The sequence below is a fragment of the Equus asinus genome, chromosome X (assembly GCF_041296235.1).
Source record: "Equus asinus isolate D_3611 breed Donkey chromosome X, EquAss-T2T_v2, whole genome shotgun sequence".
Taxonomy (NCBI): Eukaryota; Metazoa; Chordata; class Mammalia; order Perissodactyla; family Equidae; genus Equus; species Equus asinus.
Genome location: NC_091820.1, coordinates 65108656 through 65133198, shown reverse-complemented (window position 1 = coordinate 65133198; position 24543 = coordinate 65108656). Strand labels below are relative to the sequence as shown.

The 24543-nt window shown below is 37.5% G+C and overlaps 1 protein-coding gene across 8 annotated transcripts in view; it reads right to left on the bottom strand.

The window, feature by feature from the left end:
• Positions 1-24543, bottom strand: part of LOC139042703 (transmembrane protein 182-like) — a 139343-nt gene that overhangs the window by 41754 nt on the left and 73046 nt on the right. For 5 of the 8 annotated variants that reach the window (XR_011499751.1, XM_070502574.1, XM_070502575.1 and 2 more), the window contains exon 5: positions 5426-5519. Coding sequence is in view for 6 of the 8 variants with exons in the window: in XM_070502574.1 (XP_070358675.1) it covers positions 5426-5519 (94 nt within the window). In the remaining 2 variants the exon portion in view is untranslated. Of the gene's footprint in view, positions 1-5; positions 5520-10009; positions 10099-24543 lie in introns of those variants that run through there. The other 3 variants (XM_070502573.1, XM_070502577.1, XR_011499752.1) reach the window with 2 other exon arrangements.

The window sequence follows — 24543 nt, the reverse complement described above, 5'->3', positions numbered from 1 at the left end:
CAAACAGGTAAATTAAAAGAATAGTATACAGTATCACCAAAGTTGAAGAGACAAAAGGAAATTATAAATTGTTTATTAAATGACAGTCAAATGGAAATATCTTTATGTTGCAACCCAATTTTTTAAATCTCAAAATACACTCAATCTACTTCCCTGCCTCAGTAATTTTGGTCTACAAATCATTATCATATTTTTTCTTTGATAACTGAATCATTCACAGGTACCCAGGGTCATTATTCTCTACATTAGATTTGTGTATGGAGATTGAGATTATTAGGCAGTTAGGTTGACTGTGTCCTGAATCTGGATAGCTGTATTTTTAACTAAATCACAGATATGAGCTCCTTTTTATAAAATTATTTTATACTAAAAACAGATACAGCTCAAATTTATATTAAGCAAGGGTTTGATTTGTCTAGGCTCTAGTTAACCTTTCATCTACATTCCTAATCCACCTCAAAACCCCTTGAAGCCCAGCAATAGTCCGACAAAACTGAATTACTACTCTCTCATTTTCTAGCTATATCACCTGATAGTTCTGCCACTTTGGAAAACTGAGTCTGAATAAAAAACAATTTAGCTCATAATTTGTTTTTTAGCTAGTATACGCTGTATGGCCCAAGAGAAATAAGGCACAGTATAGGATTAACATGTTAGTACCAGACTGGTTTCAACTAGAATATATTACATTTTACTGTATATTTTAATAGAAATATATGTCAAGTAATGAGTTTTCTAAAAAAAGCAAATGTTTTAAACTATTACTAGTCTTAAATCAGGTATAGAATGACTAAATCTCTAATGATGGCTCTTTCTCATGCCATGAATACCTGATTGAGTTAAAAATTCCATAAATGTTTTGATAGTTAGTGTAACTTTTTAAAAAGAAATGATGGGGAAAAATAATCAACATATTGTCTAAGAGAGAATTCACTTTCATAGTTACAATTTCAGGCCCTAGTTACTAATTGTTTTGGATATCAATAAGCCATAGACTTCAGGTTGCTTTCTGTTGCTTCTGGGCCCTGTTTTCCTTTTGGAGATACCGTTTCTACATGCTCAAGTTGTTTTATGGGAAGAATGAGAGGTAAGGGACTAAATCTTGACCTCTTCTGCTTCTAAATTATATACTTTTATTCTATTTAATCATACAATTTCATCTCTATATTTAACAGCTAATTAAATGACAAAAATATTATCCAAAGAGACAATTTATGGGAAAGAATTACAATTTGGGGTGCCAATGGAACATAAGTATAATCTAAGAGGTGTCATTTAAAAACATGTAAAACTGGGCTTAAATAAAACCTTTGAATATGAGTGTATTTCAAAGTGTCAAATGACTTAGTTTTCAGTGTTTTTGAGAGAGAGGGGATTCTATTGTTATATGTACAGTCTTGGTGGGCCCTCCACTGTGTGCAATTGGTAAGTCTAAAGTGTACTTAGTCTTTCTGTAGGAGGATAAATAAACAGTAGTGGCTGTCATTTTAAAACCCACTACCAAGAATGTAATACAAAAATAAAGTGTATGCTTCATTGCAACAATCACTGATTTGTCATTTAAAAATTTCACAGATGATCTTCACTAAAAGAGAAGTAATTCTAAGCTCCAAATCCTCATTCTACATAGAGCATCACCTACCCTATTTAATTCCCCACTTCTCTCTTCTATATTTATCCCTATGTCTCTACCCCAATCACCAGTCTGTTTTAAACATTAATAATGAAAAATCGAATGCTTTGAAATTCCAATATACAATGCGGCAAAAGTGTAGATATTAATTTTGATAAAATTCATCCGTAATAGGATCTTCAAATCTCATCCTCTCAATTTTTATAGTCAAAGCTACTCCTGCTAAATCACTGAATTTAAAATGTGTATCAGTGAAATGTCAATGAATGTAAAATGTTTACTACTAACTCTCTTTCAGTTCCAAACATTTATGCACATTTCCTTTCCCCAGAAAACCACATTTATCTACAAACAACAGCAAAGATGCACTTTGTCCAGACTTGGCAAAAATAAGTGGTCTCAATCAAAAATAAAGGGAGTCACTTTATCGGCCCTTTCACTCTATGTTCATGACCAAAATGTGGCACTGGAGATCTTACCAATCCAAAGTTCAAAAGCTACATACAACATTAATTCAAGGAGAAGACCAGCAGCAGCAGCACATGCTGGAATTCCTCCAGGATGAAAGATGTAGAAGGAAAGAGAGACAGTTGTGTAAAGAGAAAAGAAACATGATCTGACTTTAAAACTTGCCTTTCTCCTTTTCTTCTCCACATTCTCAAGATAAGAGGAATAGTGCCAAGGATACACATTCACAAGATAATAGGAGATTAATGTATTTAGGAGGAGGTGTGCTATTCTCCCTTATTCCCAAACTCTGCTCCTTCTTCCTACTACCTTCCATGGTACAAACACACAGCACCATCTACTTCTGAACCTTAAAATAGTCCCAAAGCTATGGGCAGATCAGGTGAGAAGAATCGTTTGGTAAGCTCATTCAGTATTTCTTGAGTATTTTATAAATTATAGAGTAGGAAGATTAACTATGGATAATTTGGAGACATTATTAAGTCTGTTTACCCTAAAAATCTTGTCAGCTAAGAATGAATTATGCCCTCTCTGAGTTCCTCTAAGATGTAGCTATCCCACTTATGAGGAATGGCTTAGCTCAAGTCATGGGCATCCTCATTCTCCCTCTATACAACCGATATATCTTAACAAGAGCCTGTTGATCCACTGAAAAGTGAAAACTTCCCTGCAAATTGTGAAATTTAGGCTTGTTGTCCTACACACTATTTAGTTGCCACTGGCTTGATTCACATGGAAATCAATTGACATTCTAAACTTCAAAAGAGAATAGAATTTTGTAGTATAAGCCCTGACAATTGTTGCTGTTTTTTTTTTTCTTTTTTGTAATGCAAGTGCCTGACTTAAGCTTTGATTGCCAAGGCATCTACTTCAAAGAGGCATCCACTTCAAAGAGGGCTATCTCAAAGGAACACATGGCCAGGGACACAATTAGATAAAGAGCCAGGCCAACTCCTCCCCACTGAGTCTCCTTTGTTTTAGAGATCTTGGTTAATTTTAATAACTGACCACTTGGGCCTCTTATTTTTTCTCTTTCCATGCTTTAAATTCCCACTCTTATGTTTTAAATTCAGCAATAAAGAGTGAGCCTGCAAAACCCTAGGCCCCTACCCTCAATTTCAATAAAAGGAGAACTTCAGGCTTGTGCACCCTCTCTCTATATATACATATACCTGCGAACTCACTATGTGGCCCCAGGTGCACTGTGCAATTTCCAGGTCTTGTAAATAATAAACCCTTACTTTTTCAAAGTTTCCTGATAGCTACTGTTGCAGTGTGTCTTGCAATCATCATAAGAGCCACAAGGACCAGTCAAACCACGAGATTGCTTATTGATAGGCTGAGACTGGAACAAAACAAATTTGGGTTTCCAGGTCTGATAGTCATATACACATGTCTACGCAAGACACTTCATCTCTCAGGGCCTCAGTTTTTTTCATGTGTAATACTGAGGGGTCATGACTAGATGATCTTTAAGATCCATTCACTTTGAAGATATGTTACACTTTTTACTCCCTTTCAGAATTTCTGCCTTACCTGTGAAAGAGATCATATATGTGCAACAAATATACCAACTGATACACCAAGTGTTCATAGTTTAACATGCATTTTATTAGTAAAATTTTAAAGTGTACAAATCCAATAAAATAAACAAAAGGTATCATTTGGTACAGATAATTGGACAATTCTAAAGTAATATCCATAGTAATTTGGATCATACTAAATAAAATTCATGTAAATCTTACATAATAATGATTGAATAGGTACCAGTAACCACAGCATGGAAGGAAAATTAGCAGTTACTGGAGCTTTTATTATGGTAGCATAAGTATTACAACTATCTCAGAATATTGACTGAGTCAGGGTCACTACAAATGCGCTCAAACCTTAGGAAATTAAAACATATCAGTGATACATTTTCATTAATAGTGACCACTCAAGTAGTTCCCCTTATGAAGTTCACAGCCTGACCAGAGCCCGTAAGAATCCTCAAAAAGACCTATAGGCCAGCTTTTACCCTATTAATGATTTCAATGTGTGAGTCTATATTTTTATTTTAGATTTTGGTACAAATTAATAATTAATCTAGGAGAATTTTGCCCCCATGGATGTCCCCTTAAATTATCTCCAGATTTTTCATTAACTCTGTTCAGATTTTTTTAAATAATAAATAGCAATGGTTAAAGAGCACGTGGATGTGGTTTAAATTGTGAAGTATTTTGAGTTAACAATACAGGTGAAAACAGGATCCAATTAATGAATATGTTAACTATTTTTCCTCATTACTACAGTTTAACACAGTTGACTTTTTAACAAAGGTGAACAAAATTATTCACAGAAATAGATTCATACTTTCCTATCCTCCAGGCTAGAACTAACTTTCTCTGGATGCAAGTCATCCTCTTGCTATGATAGAACTGTTTTTCATTTTGAAACTATGATCTTTAATTGCATTTATTCAAATGGAGCATTCTAAGTTTTTAATATTTTTATAAATCTCCTGCTCAAGTACAGATCTCTTTGTGTTGGAAGGATACAAATAAGGGACATGAAGATATAGAAACACTTTTCCTTTCAGATGTAGCTGTTTCCTGTTCAGCCTATTAAAATATGCATGTATAACTCAGTGTCCACAGTTTAAAGTCTGTCAGCTGAGGGAAATGACGCAAAAAATGATCTGTATGTCTCCTGGCAGATTCATGAGCTTTAAATTGAGAATAGTTTCTGGTCAGGTATGTTAGTTATGGTTAATCAGTTATTTAAAAAAAAATGGACTCGACCAATTGCAGAAAAGAAACACCTTACTGCGAATTAGATCAGCTTTGGAAAGACTGAAAATGAAATCATGGTACCAAAGTTTGAAATCACTCTCTTGCTGACTATTTATAAATGCATGAAGGAAACCAGAGCTAGTCTTTTTGTCTCTGTAAACTGAGACCAAATTAACCCATTCTAGTCACCTTTGAAATGACTTTTCTTAAGTGTTCTTTTACTGTTATAGCACCACTCTTCAAATTTCATTCATTTGGCAATAACATGTAATCAATATTTACTCATCAGTAAATAAGTAATGCTCTGAGCACTTGACAAAGGTTGAAACCTGAGATTTTCTTCACCTTTATTCAAGTGTCCATCAGTGATATGCCCAGAGAATTTCACTATGGTCTTTTGGCATTTTATTTTGTTCACTTATGAAATTCATCAAGCTCCCGACCAATGAAATGAAACATAATCCCTGACATGCATACAAAGGGAGTACCAAAAGCAGCAAACATGAATGACCATCCATACTGCACATCAATGAAGACGTTCTCTGGGACACACCTGTTGCTCCTTTCTATAGATATGTATTTTGGGAAGTCAACAGCATATTCCTTCCATAGTACAAATAGGCTGAGGATCAGGCTAAACAGGGCCCCTGCAAAATAAAGGCAAATAACTTTTAATTCCTATACAAAGGTAGAATCTTAAACTCATTTCCACAAACACAGAAAAAATTTTGACAGAATATTAACCTGGCCATTTATTTCATAAATATAGAAAACACCTCTTATAAACACCTCTGAAATCAACAAACTCAATAGTATCAAATGTCTAATGTTGTCTGCATGGACAAGGTCAACTTTTACTTTGAAATAGAAAGGTTTGCCTTCTCCCTATAGAGCAGCATTTTAATGTCCATTATCATCCCAAATTGAACTAGACTTAGGCCCCATCAAAGCCAGAACCAGTAAAATGGTTAGATAATCTCTTTCTTTTGTACTCACTCTCTTTCCCAGCAGCCCAAATGTTCATAATTTATTCAATCAATACTTACAGTTATCAAATGCTTACTCCATATATCCATGCGCATTTTAATATGACTAAAAATAGCTCACCAGTTAAATTAATGCTTCCAAAAAATCTTCAAAAAAGTGAATTCAAAGGAAAGATGTCATGTGCAGCTATAGCTGCCACAGACCCTTGTTCACTGCTATATGCTGTTAAGGTAACTCAGAATACAATGTGATAGCACAGACTTCCAGCATAGCCTAACAATATTCTATACTACATAGGTGCTAAAAATATTCAATGACTTCAAATGAGTTTTTATTAATTTTAATTGATCTATTAATGTAGATTATCCTTATAAACATTACAACCATTAAAGAAAGGTAGAGAATCCCCACTGATTAAAAGCCCCAAACTTTGTACTGTACCATTGTTATCAGGTTGATATGTACCCTTTCACACCATTTTAAGTGAAGTTAAAAAAGAATCCCATATAGCTGACACAAGCCAAAAGCCTGTACCCTTAACAACAGAATCCTAGACACTTATGGAGTATTCTTTTGGGATATAAAAGAATACCAGACATGGGAATGCAAACTTGTACAGCCACTATGGAAAACATTATGGAGATTTCTCAAAAAATTAAAAATAGAAATACCATATGACCCAGCCATCCCACTACTGGGTATCTATCCAAAGAACTTGAAATCAGCAATTGCAAAAGTCTCATGCACCCCTATGTTCATTGCAGCATTATTTATAATAGCCAGGGCTTGGAAGCAACCTAAATGCCCATAAACTGATGATTGGATAAATAAGATATGGTATATATATGTGTGTATACATATATATATGTATATATATATATATACACACACACACACACACACACACAGACACATATATAGATAGACAATGGAATACTACTCAGCCATAAAAAAGGATAAAATCGTCCCATTCATAACAACATGGATGAACCTTGAGGGTATTAAGTGAAATAAGCCAGATAGAGAAAGACAATCTCTGTATGACTTCACTCATATGTGGAAGTTAAACATGTAGACAAAGAGAACAGATGAGTGGTTACCAGAGGAAAAGGGTGGTGGGGAGTGGGCACAAAGGGTGAAGTGGTGCACCTCGCCTACAACATCACCTACAACATGACTGACAAACAGTAATGTACACCTGAAATTTCAGAAGGTTGTAAACTATCATAGTCTCAATAAAAAGTAAAAAAAAAAAAAAAAAAAGAATACCAGACAGAAATTTCTCTCAAATTTTATTGAGATATTGGCTCTAGGACAAAGATTTCTGAACGTCTATTGAGAAGCCACATCCATAAGGACATCTACAACTTCAGGTAAACAATATCAATCTCATTAAATAGATCACTACCATTTCAGGCCTGGCACTTTCAGAACTCATTTTTTACTTATCCATTACTTTATTAGATATAGTTACATATTAAGTAGCATACCATTCAAAGGGAATTTTGTTTTGATTTTTTCCTTTTGTATTTAATGAATCCCTATCCTATCTGCTTCATTAAGTTGCTTTTAATATCAAGACTGAGATAGTATACGTAAAAGACTGAAAAATATTAAGTATTGTACAAAATCACAAGGCTTGTATTATTAATAATAGAATTCAAAAATCATTATTTATCTAAAATCAGAAGAGTTTAGAAGGGTATGTAAAATTAAATAAAATGTTCAGAGATCCTAAATATATTTAAACTACTTAGAAGTTCTAGGCATGTAGTAGTCATTCAACTCATGGTAGCTATCACCAGCATCATAATTACATTTGCATATTGCAGCCCAATGAATTGAGTTGGGCCATATACACACACACACACACACACACACACACACACACACACGTTATATTAGCCTAAAAGAAAGAAAATCTGTCATTTGCAGCAACATGGAGGGCATTTTGCTGAATAAAATAAGCCAGACAAAGTCAAATACTGCATGGTTTCACTTATATGTGGAATCTAAACAGAGAAAAAAGGTCAAATTGATAAAACAGAGTGTAGAAAATTAGTTTCCAGGGTCCTGGATGATGAAGGAAGAGGGAGAGGCTAATAAAAGGGTACAAACTTTCAGTTGTAAGAGCAACAAAGTCTGAGAATCTACTATATAACATGATGACTATAGTTGATGACATTGTATCATAAAATTGAAATTTGCTAATAGAGTAAAACTTAAATGTTCTGATCACAAAAAAGGTAAATATGTGAGATGATGAATGTGTTAATTAACTTCATGGAGGAATCCTATCACAATGTATATGTATATCAAATTATCATGCTGTACACTTTAAATATCTTACAATACCATTTGCTAATTTTAACAAAATAAAGCTGGGGGAAAAAGAAAAAATTCACTTTGTGGGCAAAATCCATTAGCTATAAAGTTATTATTTGAAAAATATTTTTATTTGAAAAGATAAACAAAATTGACAAACCTTTAGCTACTCTAACCAAGGGAAAAAGAGAGAGGACCCAGATCCACAAAATTAGAAATGAAAGAGGAGAGATATCATCAAGATGGTGGTGTAGGCAGGCTCTGAATTCATCTCCTCCCATGAACACAACCAGGTTACAATTATTTTTGGAAAAATTACCCTGGATAGGCAAATGAAAACAGGATAAAAATAACCCCCACAACAAGGGACAGTCATGACTAAGGCAGAAGAGGTAGAAATTCCTTCTGGAGAGAAAAAAGGCCACCTTCAAGAGCAGCAGAATTTCTCAGCTTGCCAAGCAGGAGCCACCATAAGGTATGCAGACCTTCCTGGAGGAGTGAGGTGCTGAGTAGGGGCCTGATAGTGCTGTAAACATCCTTCAGACTCGGCACAACTGAGAAGAGGGTCTTACTATCTGGCTTTGCTGGCTATTAACTGCAAGAGGGAATACAGCCAGAAAAGCCATCAGATCAAAGTCAGAAAAATCTTGGTCTTAAAGGGTCCATGCACAAACTCATCCGAATCAGAGAGCAACCTAAAATCACCAGAAAGAAGGGTGACAGTCCTTTGGTGAAAAGAGACTCACCTGGTAGGCTCTGGGTGCATCTCAGTGAGAGGAGAGACCTCTCCAGAGACTGAGACATTGGTTGTAGCCATTGTTGTCAACTAGTCCAGGCAGGCTGAGATAGACCCCAGCAGACGCCATTGAAGTTCTTCCCCTGGCCTGTTAACCCAGGAGTCTGTCACATCCACTAGAGTGCAGATTTAATCTACTTCAGCCAGGGCAGGCAGCCCACTTTAGGGACTGGAAATGTTCAACAGCAAGCCCTCAGGCTACTGTTTGGCCTGCATTGACTGGGTGCCTTGATCATCTACAGGCAGGCAAGTGTGTCCACCTCTGTGGGTCAGGGCCTGTGTGAGGACCAGGTGAACTGTCAGGGGCATTGGTGGAGAGGTGGGGGCCTCTGCAGTGGGGCATTGGGGTATTCTTCAGGGGCTTGGGAAGGGTGCGTGGACCAGGATTGTGTTGACAGTGTGTGTGGTCCTGTGGGGGGTGAAGCTTATCAGTGACAGAAGACCTGTGCTTCACAAGTAGCCATAAAAAGAATCAGCACCACCTTCCAAAGTTTGAAACAAATGAGTACTCCCATACTTAGGGCCAGAACCACACAGCTGCACCCCTAAGAGAACTGAAAACAGCCTTGTAGGCCTGAAGCCTATAGCAAGTGTAAGCCACACTGGGTACCTACCCAATTACTGGAAAAGCTGCATTAGGAGTGTACTGTTAGACCTTGTAGCCAATGGTGCTGAGGCTCCCCAAACCAGATTTACAAAGAGCTGGCCAGGCAAGGAAAGACTAGACTTCCTGGGTACCTGCATTAAGAGCAACCCTGACACAGCAGAAGGACACAAGTAGCCCACAAAGCGGTCACTCCTGGATCATTTGGACTAGTGACAAGAGGGAAGCATACTGCTGGGCATCAAAAGGCATCTGTTACATGAGGCTACTTCTCCAAGATCAGGAGATGTAGCCAACTCACCTACTACATAGAAATAAGCACAGAGAAAGAAGCACAATGACGAGACAAAAGAATACATTCCAAACAACGGAACAGGGCAAAACGCCCAAAAAAGGACTAAATGAAACAGAAACAAGCGACCTACCTGACAAAGAGTTCAAACAAAAACTCATAAGGATGCTCACAGATATTGGGAGAAGACAGGATGAACACAGTGATCTCATCAACAAAGAACTGGAAAATATAAAAAAGAAGCAATCAGAAATGAAGAATACTGTACTGGAAATGAAAAATTCACTAGAGGGACTCAATACCAGAGTAGTTGATACAGAAGAACTGATCAGCGAGCTAGATGAAAGACTAGAGGAAACCACACAAGCTGAACAGGTAAAAGAAAAAAGAATTAGACAGCATAAGAACAGTCTAAGGGAACTCTGGGACAATATCAAGCACACTAACATTTGTATTATAGGTGTCCCAGAAGAAGAGAGAGATAAAGGGGCAGAAAACCTATTTGAAGAAATAATAGCTGAAAATTTTCCTAATCTAAGGAAGGAAAGAGACGTCCACATACAGGAAACACAGAGAGCTCCAAAAAAGGTAAGCCCAAAGAGGCCCACACCAAGACACATTATAATTAAAATGTCCAAAATTAAAGATAAATAGAGAATCCTGAAAGTGGCAAGAGAAAGGCAACAAGTGAGATACGAAGACTATCCCATAACATTATCAGCAGGCTTCTCAGCTGAAACCCTACAGGTGAGAAGAGAATAGCATGACATATTTAAAGTGCTAAAAGGAAAAAATCTACAGCCAAGAAGACTCTATCCAGCAAGGCTAACATTCAGAATGGAAGGAGAGATAAAGAGCTTCCCAGACAAGCAAAAATTAAAGGAGTTTATCACCAAGAAACTGGTTCTACAAGAGATTCTGAAAGGGACTTATTTAAGTGGGAAAAAGACCCCAATTAGGGCTAAAAATATTATCAAACACCAAGAAAAAAAAACCAGGCAATAAAATCACTGGTAAAGGTAAAAATATAGGAAAGGTAGCATATCAACCACCTATGAAGACAATATGAAGCTTAAAAGACAAAACTACTAAAATTACCTATTTCAATGATAAACGGGTAATGCAGAGGAACACAAAAAACAAGAGATTAAATATGATTTCAAAAACAAAGTATGGGAGGAGGGAAGTGAAAAATTAGAGCCTTTGTTAAGAGGTCAAGTTAAAGACTCTATCAACTCAATATAGACTGCAATATACATAGAATATTATATAGGATCCTCAATATAATCACAAACCAAAAACCTATAAGTAAGCAAAGAAATAAGACAAAAGAAATCAAACATGTGAGGGGATCCAAGATGGCGCCATGAGTAGTCCTCTTTGTCTCTCCCCCTTCGAATCTACAATTATTTCGACACTTATCGCTTAACAAAGGATATCCAGACAGCATCTCAGGACGTCTGAGATACCCACGCGACTATACATCGGAAGGTGGATGGACTTTCCTCCGGGAGGATGTGGAAATAGGTGAAAACTCTCTGACCCTGACCGAACAGCCTAGTACCCGCAAGCGGCTGTCTTCCAACGGACACCCCCAGAAGATCAACACACATCTAGGGCAGGAGCGAGCACACAACAGAGGAGCGACGGTGGAAACAGGTGACCAGAACCCTACCTAAACCCCCCGCAATTACTCCTAAACGCAGAGGGAAACTTTGGAGTTGCACACCTGGGCCCGCGGGGAGAGTCTCTCCCCGCCATTGGTGGGGAGATCCCGCCTGGTGTACGCGGTGCCCAGAGGGTCCCAGAGAGAGTCGCTGAGGGTACGGAGGTCTCCCGGCTGCCACTGCCGGCACGGTGGGGCTAGGGATTGCCGGAGATCTCCGAGTGGACTGGGGCTGGGTGAAGCTCCAAAGGCCGACTCCACGCCCCGGAGGGGAAGCTCCGGAGTTCCGCCTGGGCAGCAGACAAAACTCTCTGTCTGCCATTAGCAGAGGGGCCACGCCCAGCATTCACGGCTTCGGGAAAGTCCCGGAGAGAATCCCAGAGGGCGGGCAACCCCCAGCTGCCATTGCCCGCCCCGTGGGGCTAGGGATTGCTGGAGATCTCGGAGAGGACTGGGGCCGGGGAAAGCTCCAGAGGCCGGCTCTGCACTCCAGAGGGGAAGCTCCAGAGTTCTGCCCAGACAGCAGACAAAACTCTCTGTCTGCCATTAGCGGAGGGGCCACACCCAGCATTCAACTCCGGGAAAGTCCCGGAGAGAATCCCAGAGGGCGAAGTGACCTCCAGCTGCCGTTGCCCACCCCGTGGGGCTAGGGATTGCCGGAGATCTTGGAGAGGACTGGGGCTGGGTGAAGCTCCAGAGGCCCGCTCCACGCCCCATAGGGGAAGATCCAGAGTTCTGCCTGGGCAGCAGACAAAACTCTCTGTCTACTATTAGCGGAGGGGCCACGCTCAGCATCCACAATACCGGGAGGGTCCCGGAGAGGAGAATATTAGGCAGGGTAGCAGCTGACCAGCTACCACTGAAATCAGGATCTCTGGCTATCCCCCCAAGACAGGGCAAAGGGCCCCCCTAGTTCCTGGGGAACAGGACTGGGGCTGGGGGGAGTTCCAGCGACCCAGCTCCATAGCCTAGGGGGAAACCCTACAGGCTCACAGCAGCCTCAGGGAAAGCCTCTGCACAGCACTAGTAGAAAGCACCCAGCCGGCAGCCACAAGGCTGGAAGACCCCGGGATAAAAGCAGCATAGCTAGGTGAACTAACCACGGACTGTAGAAGATGCCAATAGCTCTCCTGCGACCCACAGTGGACAAGTGAGATTTTGTGGGTGTCAACAGCAACAGAGCGACAAATATAAGTGATCCCACCCCTGGCTGCTGGAAAAGTCCATAACACCGTTGCAGACCCCAAGGAGGGAGCACATCTAGGTGGGCTGCAACAGTAGGCACCAGCAGCCTGAAGCCTCCCTGTGACGGCCCCCATGGCAGAGGAGGGAATCCAAAGGACCACTGGGACTACGAGGAGGGACCCAGGCCCAGTTAGCAACTGCGGACAGGGTTCCTGGTTGGTGCAGTATAAACAGCTGCTCCCCCACCGCAGCAGCTGAAACAAGTGAAAGGAGCAACTAAACTCTATCTCCATGCGGAGGCACAAATCAACAACATCAAGCAATATGAAAAAATACATTAAATCTCCAGAACAGAAAGAAAATAAAGAAGACACAGAAAACAATCCCAAAGAAAATGAGATATATAACCTAAATGATGATGACTTCAAAACAGCCATCATTAAAATACTCAATGAGTTAAGAGAGAATTCTGACCGACAACTCAACGAGTTCAGGAGCTATGTCACAAAAGAGTTTGATACAATAAAGAAGAACCAAACAGAAATATTGGAAATGAAGAACACAATAGAGGAGATTAAGAAAAATCTAGATGCTCTAAACAGTAGGGCCGATAATATGGAGGAAAGAATTAGCAATTTGGAAGATGGCAATATAGAATTGCTGCAGGCAGAGGAGGAGAGAGAAGCAAGACTAAAAAGAAATGAAGAAACTCTCCGAGAATTATCAGACACAATTAGGAGATGCAACGTAAGGATTATAGGTATACCAGAGGGAGAAGAGAAGGAGAAAGGGGCAGAAAGCCTATTCAAAGAAATAATGGCTGAAAACTTCCCAAATCTGGTGAGAGAGATGGATCTTCAGGTGACAGAAGCCAATAGCTCTCCAAACTTTATCAATGCAAGAAGACCAACTCCACGGCATATAGTAGTGAAGCTAGCAAAAGTCAACGACAAGGAGATAATACTAAGGACAGCCAGGCAAAAGAAACTAACCTACAAAGGAACCCCCCTCAGGCTATCAGCAGATTTCTCAGCAGAAACTTTACAGGCTAGAAGAGAGTGGAATGATATATTCAAAAATCTGAAGGACAAAAATATACAGCCGAGAATTCTCTACCCAGCGAAAATATCCTTCAAATACGATGGAGAAATAAAAACATTCCCAGATAAACAAAAATTAAGGGAGTTCATTGCCACAAAACCTCCTCTTCAGGAAATCCTCAGGAAAACCCTCATTCCTGAAAAATTCAAAAAAGGAAAGGGGTTACAAAACCAAGAGCAGAGCAGATAAGTAGAAGGACAACAACAGAGAGTAGCAGCTCTTCATCAGAACAGATTAAATCATGGGACGAGAAACAAAGGAAATTGAAGAAAACCGGAAAACAAGACACAAAATGGTAGTGGTAGGCCCCCACATCTCAATAATCACTCTAAATGTAAATGGATTGAACTCCCCAATCAAAAGACACAGAGCGGCAGGATGGATCAAAGAACAAGATCCAACAATATGCTGCCTCCAGGAAACACACCTCAGCCCCAAAGACAAACACAGACTCAGAGTGAAGGGATGGAGAACAATACTCCAAGCTAATAATGAACAAAAGAAAGCAGGTGTCACTATACTAATATCAGACACGGTAGATTTCAAAGCAAAACAGATAAAGAAAGACAAAGAGGGACAGTGTATAATGATAAAAGGGACTCTCCACCAAGAAGACATAACACTTATAAATATATACGCACCCAACACAGGAGCACCAAAATTTGTAAAGCAACTCTTAATAGAACTAAAAGAAGACATCAACAACAATACAATAATAGTAGGGGACCTCAACACACCATTAACACCAATGGACAGAACATCCAGACAGAAAATCAACAAGGAAATAATAGAATTAAATGAAAAATTAGACCAGATGGACTTAATAGATATATATAGAACACTTCATCCAAAAACAGCAGGTTACACATTCTTCTCAAGTGCACATGGAACATTCTCAAGGATTGACCATATTTTGGGAAACAAAGCAAACATCAATAAATACAAGAGAGTTCAAATAATATCAAGCATCTTTTCTGATCATAATGCGATTAAACTAGAAATCAACTACAAGAAAAAAGCAGAGAAAGGTGCAAAAATGTGGAGACTAAACAACACGCTTCTGAACAAACAATGGATCATTGAAGAAATTAAAAAAGAAATCAAATTTTATCTGGAGACAAATGAAAATGAGAACACGACATACCAAATCATGTGGGATGCAGCAAAAGCAGTCCTAAGAGGGAAATTCATCGCAATACAGGCTCACCTCACTAAACAAGAAAAAGCTCAGATAAGCAACCTCAAACGAAACCTAACAGAACTAGAAAAAGAAGAACAAACAAAGCCCAGAGTCAGTAGAAGGAGGGAAATAATAAAAATAAGAGCAGAAATAAATGATATTGAAACAAAAAAGACAGTAGAAAGGATCAATGAAACAAAGAGTTGGTTGTTCGAAAGAATTAACAAAATTGACAAACCCTTAGCCAGACTCACCAAGAAAAGAAGAGAGAAATCTCAAATTAATAAAATTAGGAATGACAGAGGAGAAATCACAACAGATACCAATGAAATACAAGAGATCATAAGAGAATACTATGAAAAACTATATGCCAACAAATTGAACAACCTGGAAGAAATGGACAAATTCCTAGACTCCTACAATCTCCCCAAACTGAATCAGGAAGAAATGGAGAATCTGAATAGGCCAATCACAAGTAAGGAAATAGAAACGGTAATCAAAAACCTCCCCCAAAATAAGAGTCCAGGACCAGACAGCTTCTCTGGAGAATTCTACCAAACATTCAAAGAAGACTTAATACCTATTCTTCTCAAACTGTTCCAGAAAATTGAGAAAGATGGAGTACTCCCTAACACATTCTATGAAGCCAACATCACTCTGATCCCCAAACCTGACAAGGACAATACAAAGAAGGAGAACTACAGGCCGATATCACTGATGAACATAGATGCAAAAATCCTCAACAAAATTTTGGCAAACCGAATACAGCAATACATCAAAAAGATTATACACCATGATCAAGTGGGATTTATACCAGAGACACAGGGATGGTTCAACATCCGCAAGTCAATCAACGTGATACACTACATCAACAAAATGAAAAACAAAAACCACGTGATCATCTCAATAGATGCAGAGAAAGCATTCGACAAGATCCAACACCCATTTATGATAAAAACCTTCAATAAAATGGGTATAGAAGGAAAGTACCTCAACATAATAAAGGCCATATATGACAGACCCACAGCCAACATCATACTCAATGGACAAAAACTGAAAGCCATCCCTCTGAGGACAGGAACAAGACAAGGGTGCCCACTTTCACCACTCCTATTCAACATAGTACTGGAGGTGCTGGCCAGAGCAATTCGGCAGGAAAAAGAAATAAAAGGAATCCAAATAGGTAACGAAGAAGTAAAACTCTCGCTGTTTGCAGACGACATGATCTTATATATAGAAAACCCCAAAGAATCCATAGAAAAACTATTAGAAATAATCAACAACTACAGCAAAGTAGCAGGGTATAAAATTAACGTGCATAAATCAGTAGCATTTCTATACACTAACAATGAACTAACAGAAAAAGAACTCAAGAACTCTATCCCATTCACAATCGCAACGAAAAGAATAAAATACCTTGGGATAAACTTAACCAAGGAAGTGAAGGATCTATACAATGAAAACTACAAGACGTTCTTGAAAGAAATTGATGATGACATAAAGAGATGGAAAGACATTCCATGCACATGGATTGGAAGAATAAACATAGTTAAAATGTCCATACTACCTAAAGCAATCTACAGATTCAATGCTATCCCAATCAGAATCCCAAGAACATTCTTCACAGAAACTGAACAAACAATCCTAAAATTCATATGGGGCAACAAAAGACCGCGAATTGCTAAAGCAATCCTGAGCAAGAAAAACAAAGCCGGTGGAATCACAATCCCCAATTTCAAAACATACTACAAACCTACAGTGATCAAAACAGCATGGTACTGGTACAAAAACAGGACCACAGATCAATGGAACAGAATTGAAAGCCCAGAGATAAAACCACACATCTATGGACAGCTAATCTTCGACAAAGGAGCTGAGGGCCTACAATGGAGAAAAGAAAGTCTCTTCAACAAATCGTGCTGGGAAAACTGGACAGCCACATGCAAAAGATTGAAAATTGACCATTCTTTTTCACCACACACCAAAATAAACTCAAAATGGATCAAAGACCTAAATATTAGACCTGAGACAATAAGTCTTTTGGAAGAGAATATAGGCAGTACACTCTTTGACATCAGTTTCAAAAGAATCTTTTCGGACACTATAACTCCTCAGTTAAGGGAAACAATAGAAAGAATAAACAAATGGGACTTCATCAGCCTAAAGAGCTTCATCAAGGCAAGGGAAAACAGGATTGAAACAAAAAAACAGCTCACTAATTGGGAAAAAATATTTACAAGCCACTTATCCGACAAAGGGTTAATCTCCATAATATACAAAGAACTCACACTGCTTAACAACAAAAAAACAAACAACCCGATCAAAAAATGGGCAGAGGACATGAACAGACATTTCTCAAAAGAAGATATGAATATGGCCAAGAGACACATGAAAAGATGTTCATCATCGCTAATCATCAGGGAAATGCAAATCAAAACTACACTAAGATATCACCTTACACCCGTTAGATTGGCAAAAACATCCAAAACCAAGAGCGACAAATGTTGGAGAGGTTGTGGAGAAAAAGGAACCCTCATACACTGTTGGTGGGAATGCAAACTGGTACAGCCACTATGGAAAACAGTATGGAGATTCCTCAAAAAGTTAAAAATAGAAATACCCTATGACCCAGCCATCCCATTACTGGGTATCTATCCTAAGAACCTGAAATCAGAAATTTCAAGAGTCCGTTGCACCCCTATGTTCATCACAGCATTATTTACAATAGCCAAGACGTGGAACCAACCTACATGCCCAGAAACTGATGATTGGATAAAGAAGATGTGGTATATATACACAATGGAATACTACTCAGCCATAAAAAAAGACAAAATTGGCCCATTCACAACAACGTGGACGGACCTCGAGGGTATTATGTTAAGCGAAATAAGCCAGTCAGAGAAAGACGAACTCTATATGACTCCACTCATAGGTGGAAGTTAGTATATTGATAAGGAGATCTGATAGGTGGTTACCTGGGAAAAGGGGGGGTGGGGGGAGGGCACAAAGGGGGAAGTGGTGTACCCACAACATGACTAACAAACATGTACAACTGAAATCTCACAAGGTTGTAATCTATCATAACATTAATAAAAAAAAAAAAAGAAATCAAACATGTTACTAAAGAAAATCACCAAACCACAAAGGAAAGAGCAAGAGAAAAGAAAGGAACAGAGAATAACTACTAAAACATCCAGAACAAAAAGTAACAAAATGGCAATAAAAACATGTTTACCAACAGCTACTTTAAATGTCAATGGAATAAATGCTCCAATCAAAAGACATAGGGTGGCCAACTGGATAAAAAAACAAGACCCTTATATATGCTTCATACTGGAGACCACACTTCAGACCTAAAGACACTCACAAATTGAAAGTGAAAGGATGGAAAAAGATATTCCATAAAATGTGAGAAAAAAAGAAAGTGGGGATATCAATATTTATATCAGACAAAACAGACTTTAAAAGAAAAATTGTAACAAGAGACAAAGAAGAGCACTACATAATGATAATGGGAAAAATCCAACAAGAAGATGTAACACTTGTAAATATCTATGCACCCAACATAGGAGCATCTAAACATATAAAGCAATTATTAACAGACATAAAAGGAGAACTACGCAGTAACACAATAATAGTAGGGAACTTTAACACTCCCCTTACACCAATGGATAGATAATCCAAACAGAAGACCAATAAGGAAACACTGGCTTTAAACAACTCATTTGACCAGATGGACTTAGTAGATACATATAGAACATTCCATCCAAAAACCACAGAATACACCTTCTTTTCAAATGCACATGAAACATTCCCAGGATTGATCACATATTAGGCCACAAAACAATTCTCAATAAATTTAAAAAGATCAAAATAATACCATGTATCTTTTCTGACCACAGTTATGAAACTAGAAATCAACTACAGGAAGAAAATCAGAAAAGCCACAAAAATGTGGAAATTAAACAAAATGCTACTGAACAACGATTGAGTCATTGAGGAAATCAAAGTAAAAATCAAAAATTCCTGGATGCAAATGAAAATGAAAATACTTCATGCCAAAATCTGTGGGATACAGCAAAAGTGGTGCTAAGAGGGAAGTTTACAGCAATTCAGGCCTACATCAACAAAGAAGAAAAATCCCAAATAAACAGTCTAACAGTGAGTCAAAAGGAACTGGAAAAAGAAGAACAAAGCCCCAAATCAGCAGAAGGAAGGAAATAATAAAAATCAGAGCAGAAATAAACGAAATAGAGACTAAAAAAAAACAGAAAAAAATGATGAACCCAAGAGCTGGTTCTTTGAAAAGATAAACAAAATTGACAAACCTTTAGCGAGACCCACCAAGAAAAAAAGAGAGAAGGCTCAAGTAAATAAAATCAGAAATGAAAGCAGGGAAAATAAAACAGACAACCCATAAACACAAAAGATAAGCAAATACTATGAAAAGCTATACGCCAACAAATTGGATAATCTAGAAGAAATGGATAAATTCTTAGAACCATCAACCTATCAAAACTGGACCAAGAAGAAGTAGAGAATTTGAATAGACCAAGCACCAGTAAGGAGATCAAAACAGCAATCAAAAATCTCCGAAAAATAAAAGTCCAGGACCAGATGGCCTCCCTGGTGAATTCTACCAAACATTCAAAGAAGCCTTATTACCTAGCCTTCCCAAAATCTTTCAAAAAGTTGAAGAAGAGAGTAGGCTTCCTAACTCCTTCTACGAAGACAATATTATCCTGATACCAAAAACAGACAAGGACAATACAAAACAAGAAAATTACAGGACAATGTCACTGATGAATATTGATGCAAATATCCTCAACAAAATACTAGCAAATCGAATCCAACAACATATTAAAAAAGCCATACATCATGATCAAGTGGATTTCATTCCAGGGATGTAGGGATGGTTCAACATCTGAAAATACGTCAATGTGATACACCACATTAACAAAACGAAGAATTAAAATCGCATGATCATCTCAATAGATGCAGAGAAAGCATTTCACAAGATACAGCATCCATTTATAATAAAAACTCTAAATAAAATGGGTATAGAAGGAAAATACCTCAAGATAATAAAGGCCATATATGACAAACCCACAGCAAATATCATTGTCAATGGAGAAAAATTGACAGCTATCCCTCTAAGAACAAGAACCAGACAAGGATACCCACTGTCACCACTCTTATTTAACATAGTATTGGAAGTCCTAGCCAGAGAAATCAGTCAAGGAAAAGAAATAAAAGTGATCCATATTGGAAAAGAAGACGTGAAACTGTCACTCTTTCCAGGTGACATGATTTTATATAGAAACTCTAAAGAACCTGCTAAAAAACTTTTAGAAATAGTAAATGAATACAGTTAAGTCGCAGGATACAAAATCAACATACAAAAATCAGTTGCATTTCTATACACTAACAACAAAGTAGCGCAAAGAGAAATTAAGAATACAATCCCATTTACAATTGCAACAAAAAGAATAAAATACCCGGGAATAAATTTAACCAAAGAGGTGAGAGATCTGTACACTGAAAACTATAAAACATTGTTGAAGGAAATTAAGAAGACACAAAAAAATGGAAAGATATTCCATGCTCTTGGATTGGAAGAATTGACGTCGTTAAAATGCCCATACTTCCTAAAGCAGTCTATAGATTCAATGCAATCCCTATCAAAGATCCAACAACATTTTTCACAGAAATAGAACAAAGAATCCTAAAATTTAGATGGAACAACAAAAGACCCCGAATAGCCAGAGGATTCCTGAGAAAAAAGAACAAAGCTGGAGGTATCACACTCCCTGGTTTCACAATACACTACAAAGCCATAGTAACCAAAACAGCATGGTACTAACACAAAAACACAGACACAGATCAATGGAATGGGAGAGGGAGCCCAGAAATAAACCCAAAGATTTAGGGAGAGCTAATATTCAACAAGTGAGCCAAGAGCATACAATGGAGAAAGGAAAGTCTCTTCAATAAATAGTGTTTGGAAAACTGAACAACCACATGTAAAAGAATGAAAGTAGATGATTACCTTACACCATGCACAAAAATCAACTCATAATGGATCAAAGAATTGAATGTCAGACCTGAAACCATGAAACTTCTAGAATAAAACATAGGCAGTACACTCTTTGACATCGCTCTGAGCAGCATACTTTCAAGTACTATGTCTGACTGGGAAAGGGCAACAAAAGAAAAAATGAACAAATGGGACTACATCAAACTAAAAAGCTTCTTCACAGCAAAGAAAACCATTCAACAAAATGAAAAGGCAACCTAACAATTGGGAGAAGATATTTGCAAACCATATATCAGATAAGGGGTTAATATTCAAAATATACAAAGAACTCATACATCTCAACCACAGGAAAACCAACAACCCAATTAAAAAATGGGCAAAATATCTGAACAGAGATTTCTCCAAAGAAGATATATGGATGGCCAACAGGCACATGAAAAGATGTTCAACATCATCATCTATCATGGAAATGCAAATCAAAACTACAATGAGATGTCACCTCACTCCAGTCAGATGGCTATAACTGACAAGACAGGGAACAACAAGTATTGGAAAGGCTGTGGAGAGAAGGGAACCCTCGTACACTGCTGGTGGGAGTGCAGACTGGTGCAGCCACTATAGAAAGCATTATTGAGTATCCTCTGAAAATTAAAAATAGATCTACCATATGATCCAGCTATTCCACTGCTGGGTATTTATTCAAAGAACTTGAAAACACAAATTCATAAAGTTATATGCACCCCTATGTTCATTGCAGCATTATTCACAACAGCCAAGACTTGGAAGCAACCTAGGTGCCCAGCAAGGGATGAATGGATAAAGAATATGTGGTATATATACACAATGGAATACTACTCAGCCGTAAGAAATGATGAAATCCGGTCACTTGTGACAACTTGGGCGGGCGTTGAGGGTATTATGTGAAGTGAAAGAAGTCAGAGGGAGAAAGTCAAATATCACTCATATGTAGAAGATAAAAACAATGACAAACAAACACATAGCAACAGAGATTGGATTGGTCCTTACCATAGCACAACTGGGGAGAGCGGAGGACAAAAGGGGTGATTAGGCTCACATGTGTGGTGATGGACTATAATTAGTTTTTGGGTGGTGAACATGATGTAATCTACACAGAATTCAAAATATGATGTACATCTGAAAGCTATATAATGTTATAATCCAATGTTAATGCAATAAGAAAAATATACAAAAAAAGAAATTAAAGAGGAGATATTACAAATAATATTATAGAAATGCAGAGGATCATGAAAAGCTCTGAACAATTACATACTAATAAACTGTACAACCTAGAAGAGTTGAAAAATTCTTATAAACATGCAATCTACCAAGATTGAATCAGGACAAAATAGACCAATTACTAGTAAGGACATTGAATCAGTAATCAAATATTTCCCAGTGAAGAAAAGCCCTGAACTAGATGGCTTTACCAAACATTTGTGAATTGTACCAAACATTTAAAGAAGAATAAATGTCAATCCTTCCCAAACTTTTCCAAAAAATCAAAAAGAGAGGAACACTCCTCAACTCATTTTACAAAGCCAGCATTACCTTGATAACAAAGCCATAAAAAGGTACTACAAGAGAAAAAAACTATAGGCCAATATTCTTAATAAATATGGAGGCAAAAATTCTCAATAAAATACTAGAAACCCAGATTCAGCAGCACATTAACAGAATCATGCAACATGATCAAGTAGGATTTATCCCTGAGATGCAAGGATAGTTCAACATATGCAAATCCATAAATGTGATACTCCACATTAATAGAGTGAAAGATAAAAATAGTATGATCATCCCAATAGATGCAAAAAAGCATTTGACAAAATTCAACATTTGTTCATGGTAAAAACTCTTAAATTAGGTATATAAGAAATGTACCTTACCATAATTAAAGGCATATATGACAAGCCCACAGCTAACATTATACTCAATGGTGAAAAGTTAAAATCTTTTCCACTAAGATCAGGAACAAGACAAGAGTCCTCACTCTCACCACTCCTTTTCAACGCAATATTGGAAGTCCTAGCTAGAGAAATCAGCCAGGAAAGGTAATAAAGGCATCAGAATTGGAAAGGAAGAAGTAAAATTGCCTCTATTTGCAAATGACATGACTTACATAGAGAAAATCCTAACGACTCCTCAAAAAAACTGTTAGATCTAACCAATGCATTCAATAAAGTAGCAGGATACAAAATTAACATACAAAATCAGTAGTGCTTCTATACACTAACAATGAATTATCTGAAAAAGAAATTTAAAATGATTTTATTTACAATAGCATCAAAAACAATAAAATATTCAGGAATAAATTTAACCAAGGATGTGAAAACTACACTGAAAACTATTAGACATTGATGAAATAAATCAAAGAAGACACAAATAAATGGAAAGGTATTCCCTGTCACAGATTGGAAGAATTAATATTGTTAAAATGTCCATACTACCCCAAAACATCTATAGATTCAATGCAATCTCTATCAAGATTCCAATGGCATTTTTGCAGAAGTAGAAAAAACAATCCTACAATTCACATGGAACACAAAAGACCCCAAATGGCCAAAGCAATCTTGAGAAAGAAGAACAAAGCAGAAAGTACCACACTTCCTAAGTTCAAGCTATATTTTAAAGCTTTAGTAATCAAAAAAGTATGATACTAGCATAAAAACAGATACATAGGCCAATGGAACAATATTGAAAGCCCGGAAGAAAATCCATGCATATAAAATCAACTAATATTTGACAAGGAACCAAGACTACTCAATGGAGAAAAGACAGTCTCTTCAATAAATGGTATTGGCAAAATTGGATATTCATATGTAAAAGAATAAAACTAAATCCCTATTTTACACCATTCGCAAAAGTTAACTTGAAATGGGTTAAACACTTAAATGTAAGACAAGAAACCATAAAACTAGAAGAAAATATAGGATAAAAGCTCCTTGACATGGGTCTTGGCAATAAATTTTAGGTATGATGCCTAAAACACAGGTAACAAAATAAAAAATAAACAAGTGCAACTATACCAAACTAAAGAGTTTCTACATAGCAAAAAAAAATGATCAACAAAATGAAAAGACAACCTACAGAATCGGAGATAATATTTGCAAATCAGATATCTGATAAGGGGTAAATATCCAAAATGCATAAATAATTTATACAACTCAATAACAAAAAAAAAAACCACAAATAATCCAATTTAAAAATGGGCAAAGGACCTAAAGAGACATTCTTCTAAAGAAAAGATAGAAATGGGCAACAAGTACACAAAAAGGTGCTTAAAATCACTAATCATTAAGGAAATGCAAATCAAAACCACAATGAGATATCGCCTCATGCCTGTTAGAATGGCTATCATAAAAAAAAAAAAACCCAGGAGATAAATGCTGGTGAGGATGTGGAGAAAGAGAACCCTCGTGCACAATTTGTGGGATTGTAAATTGATACATCTACTACAAAAAACAGTACAGAGTTTCTTCA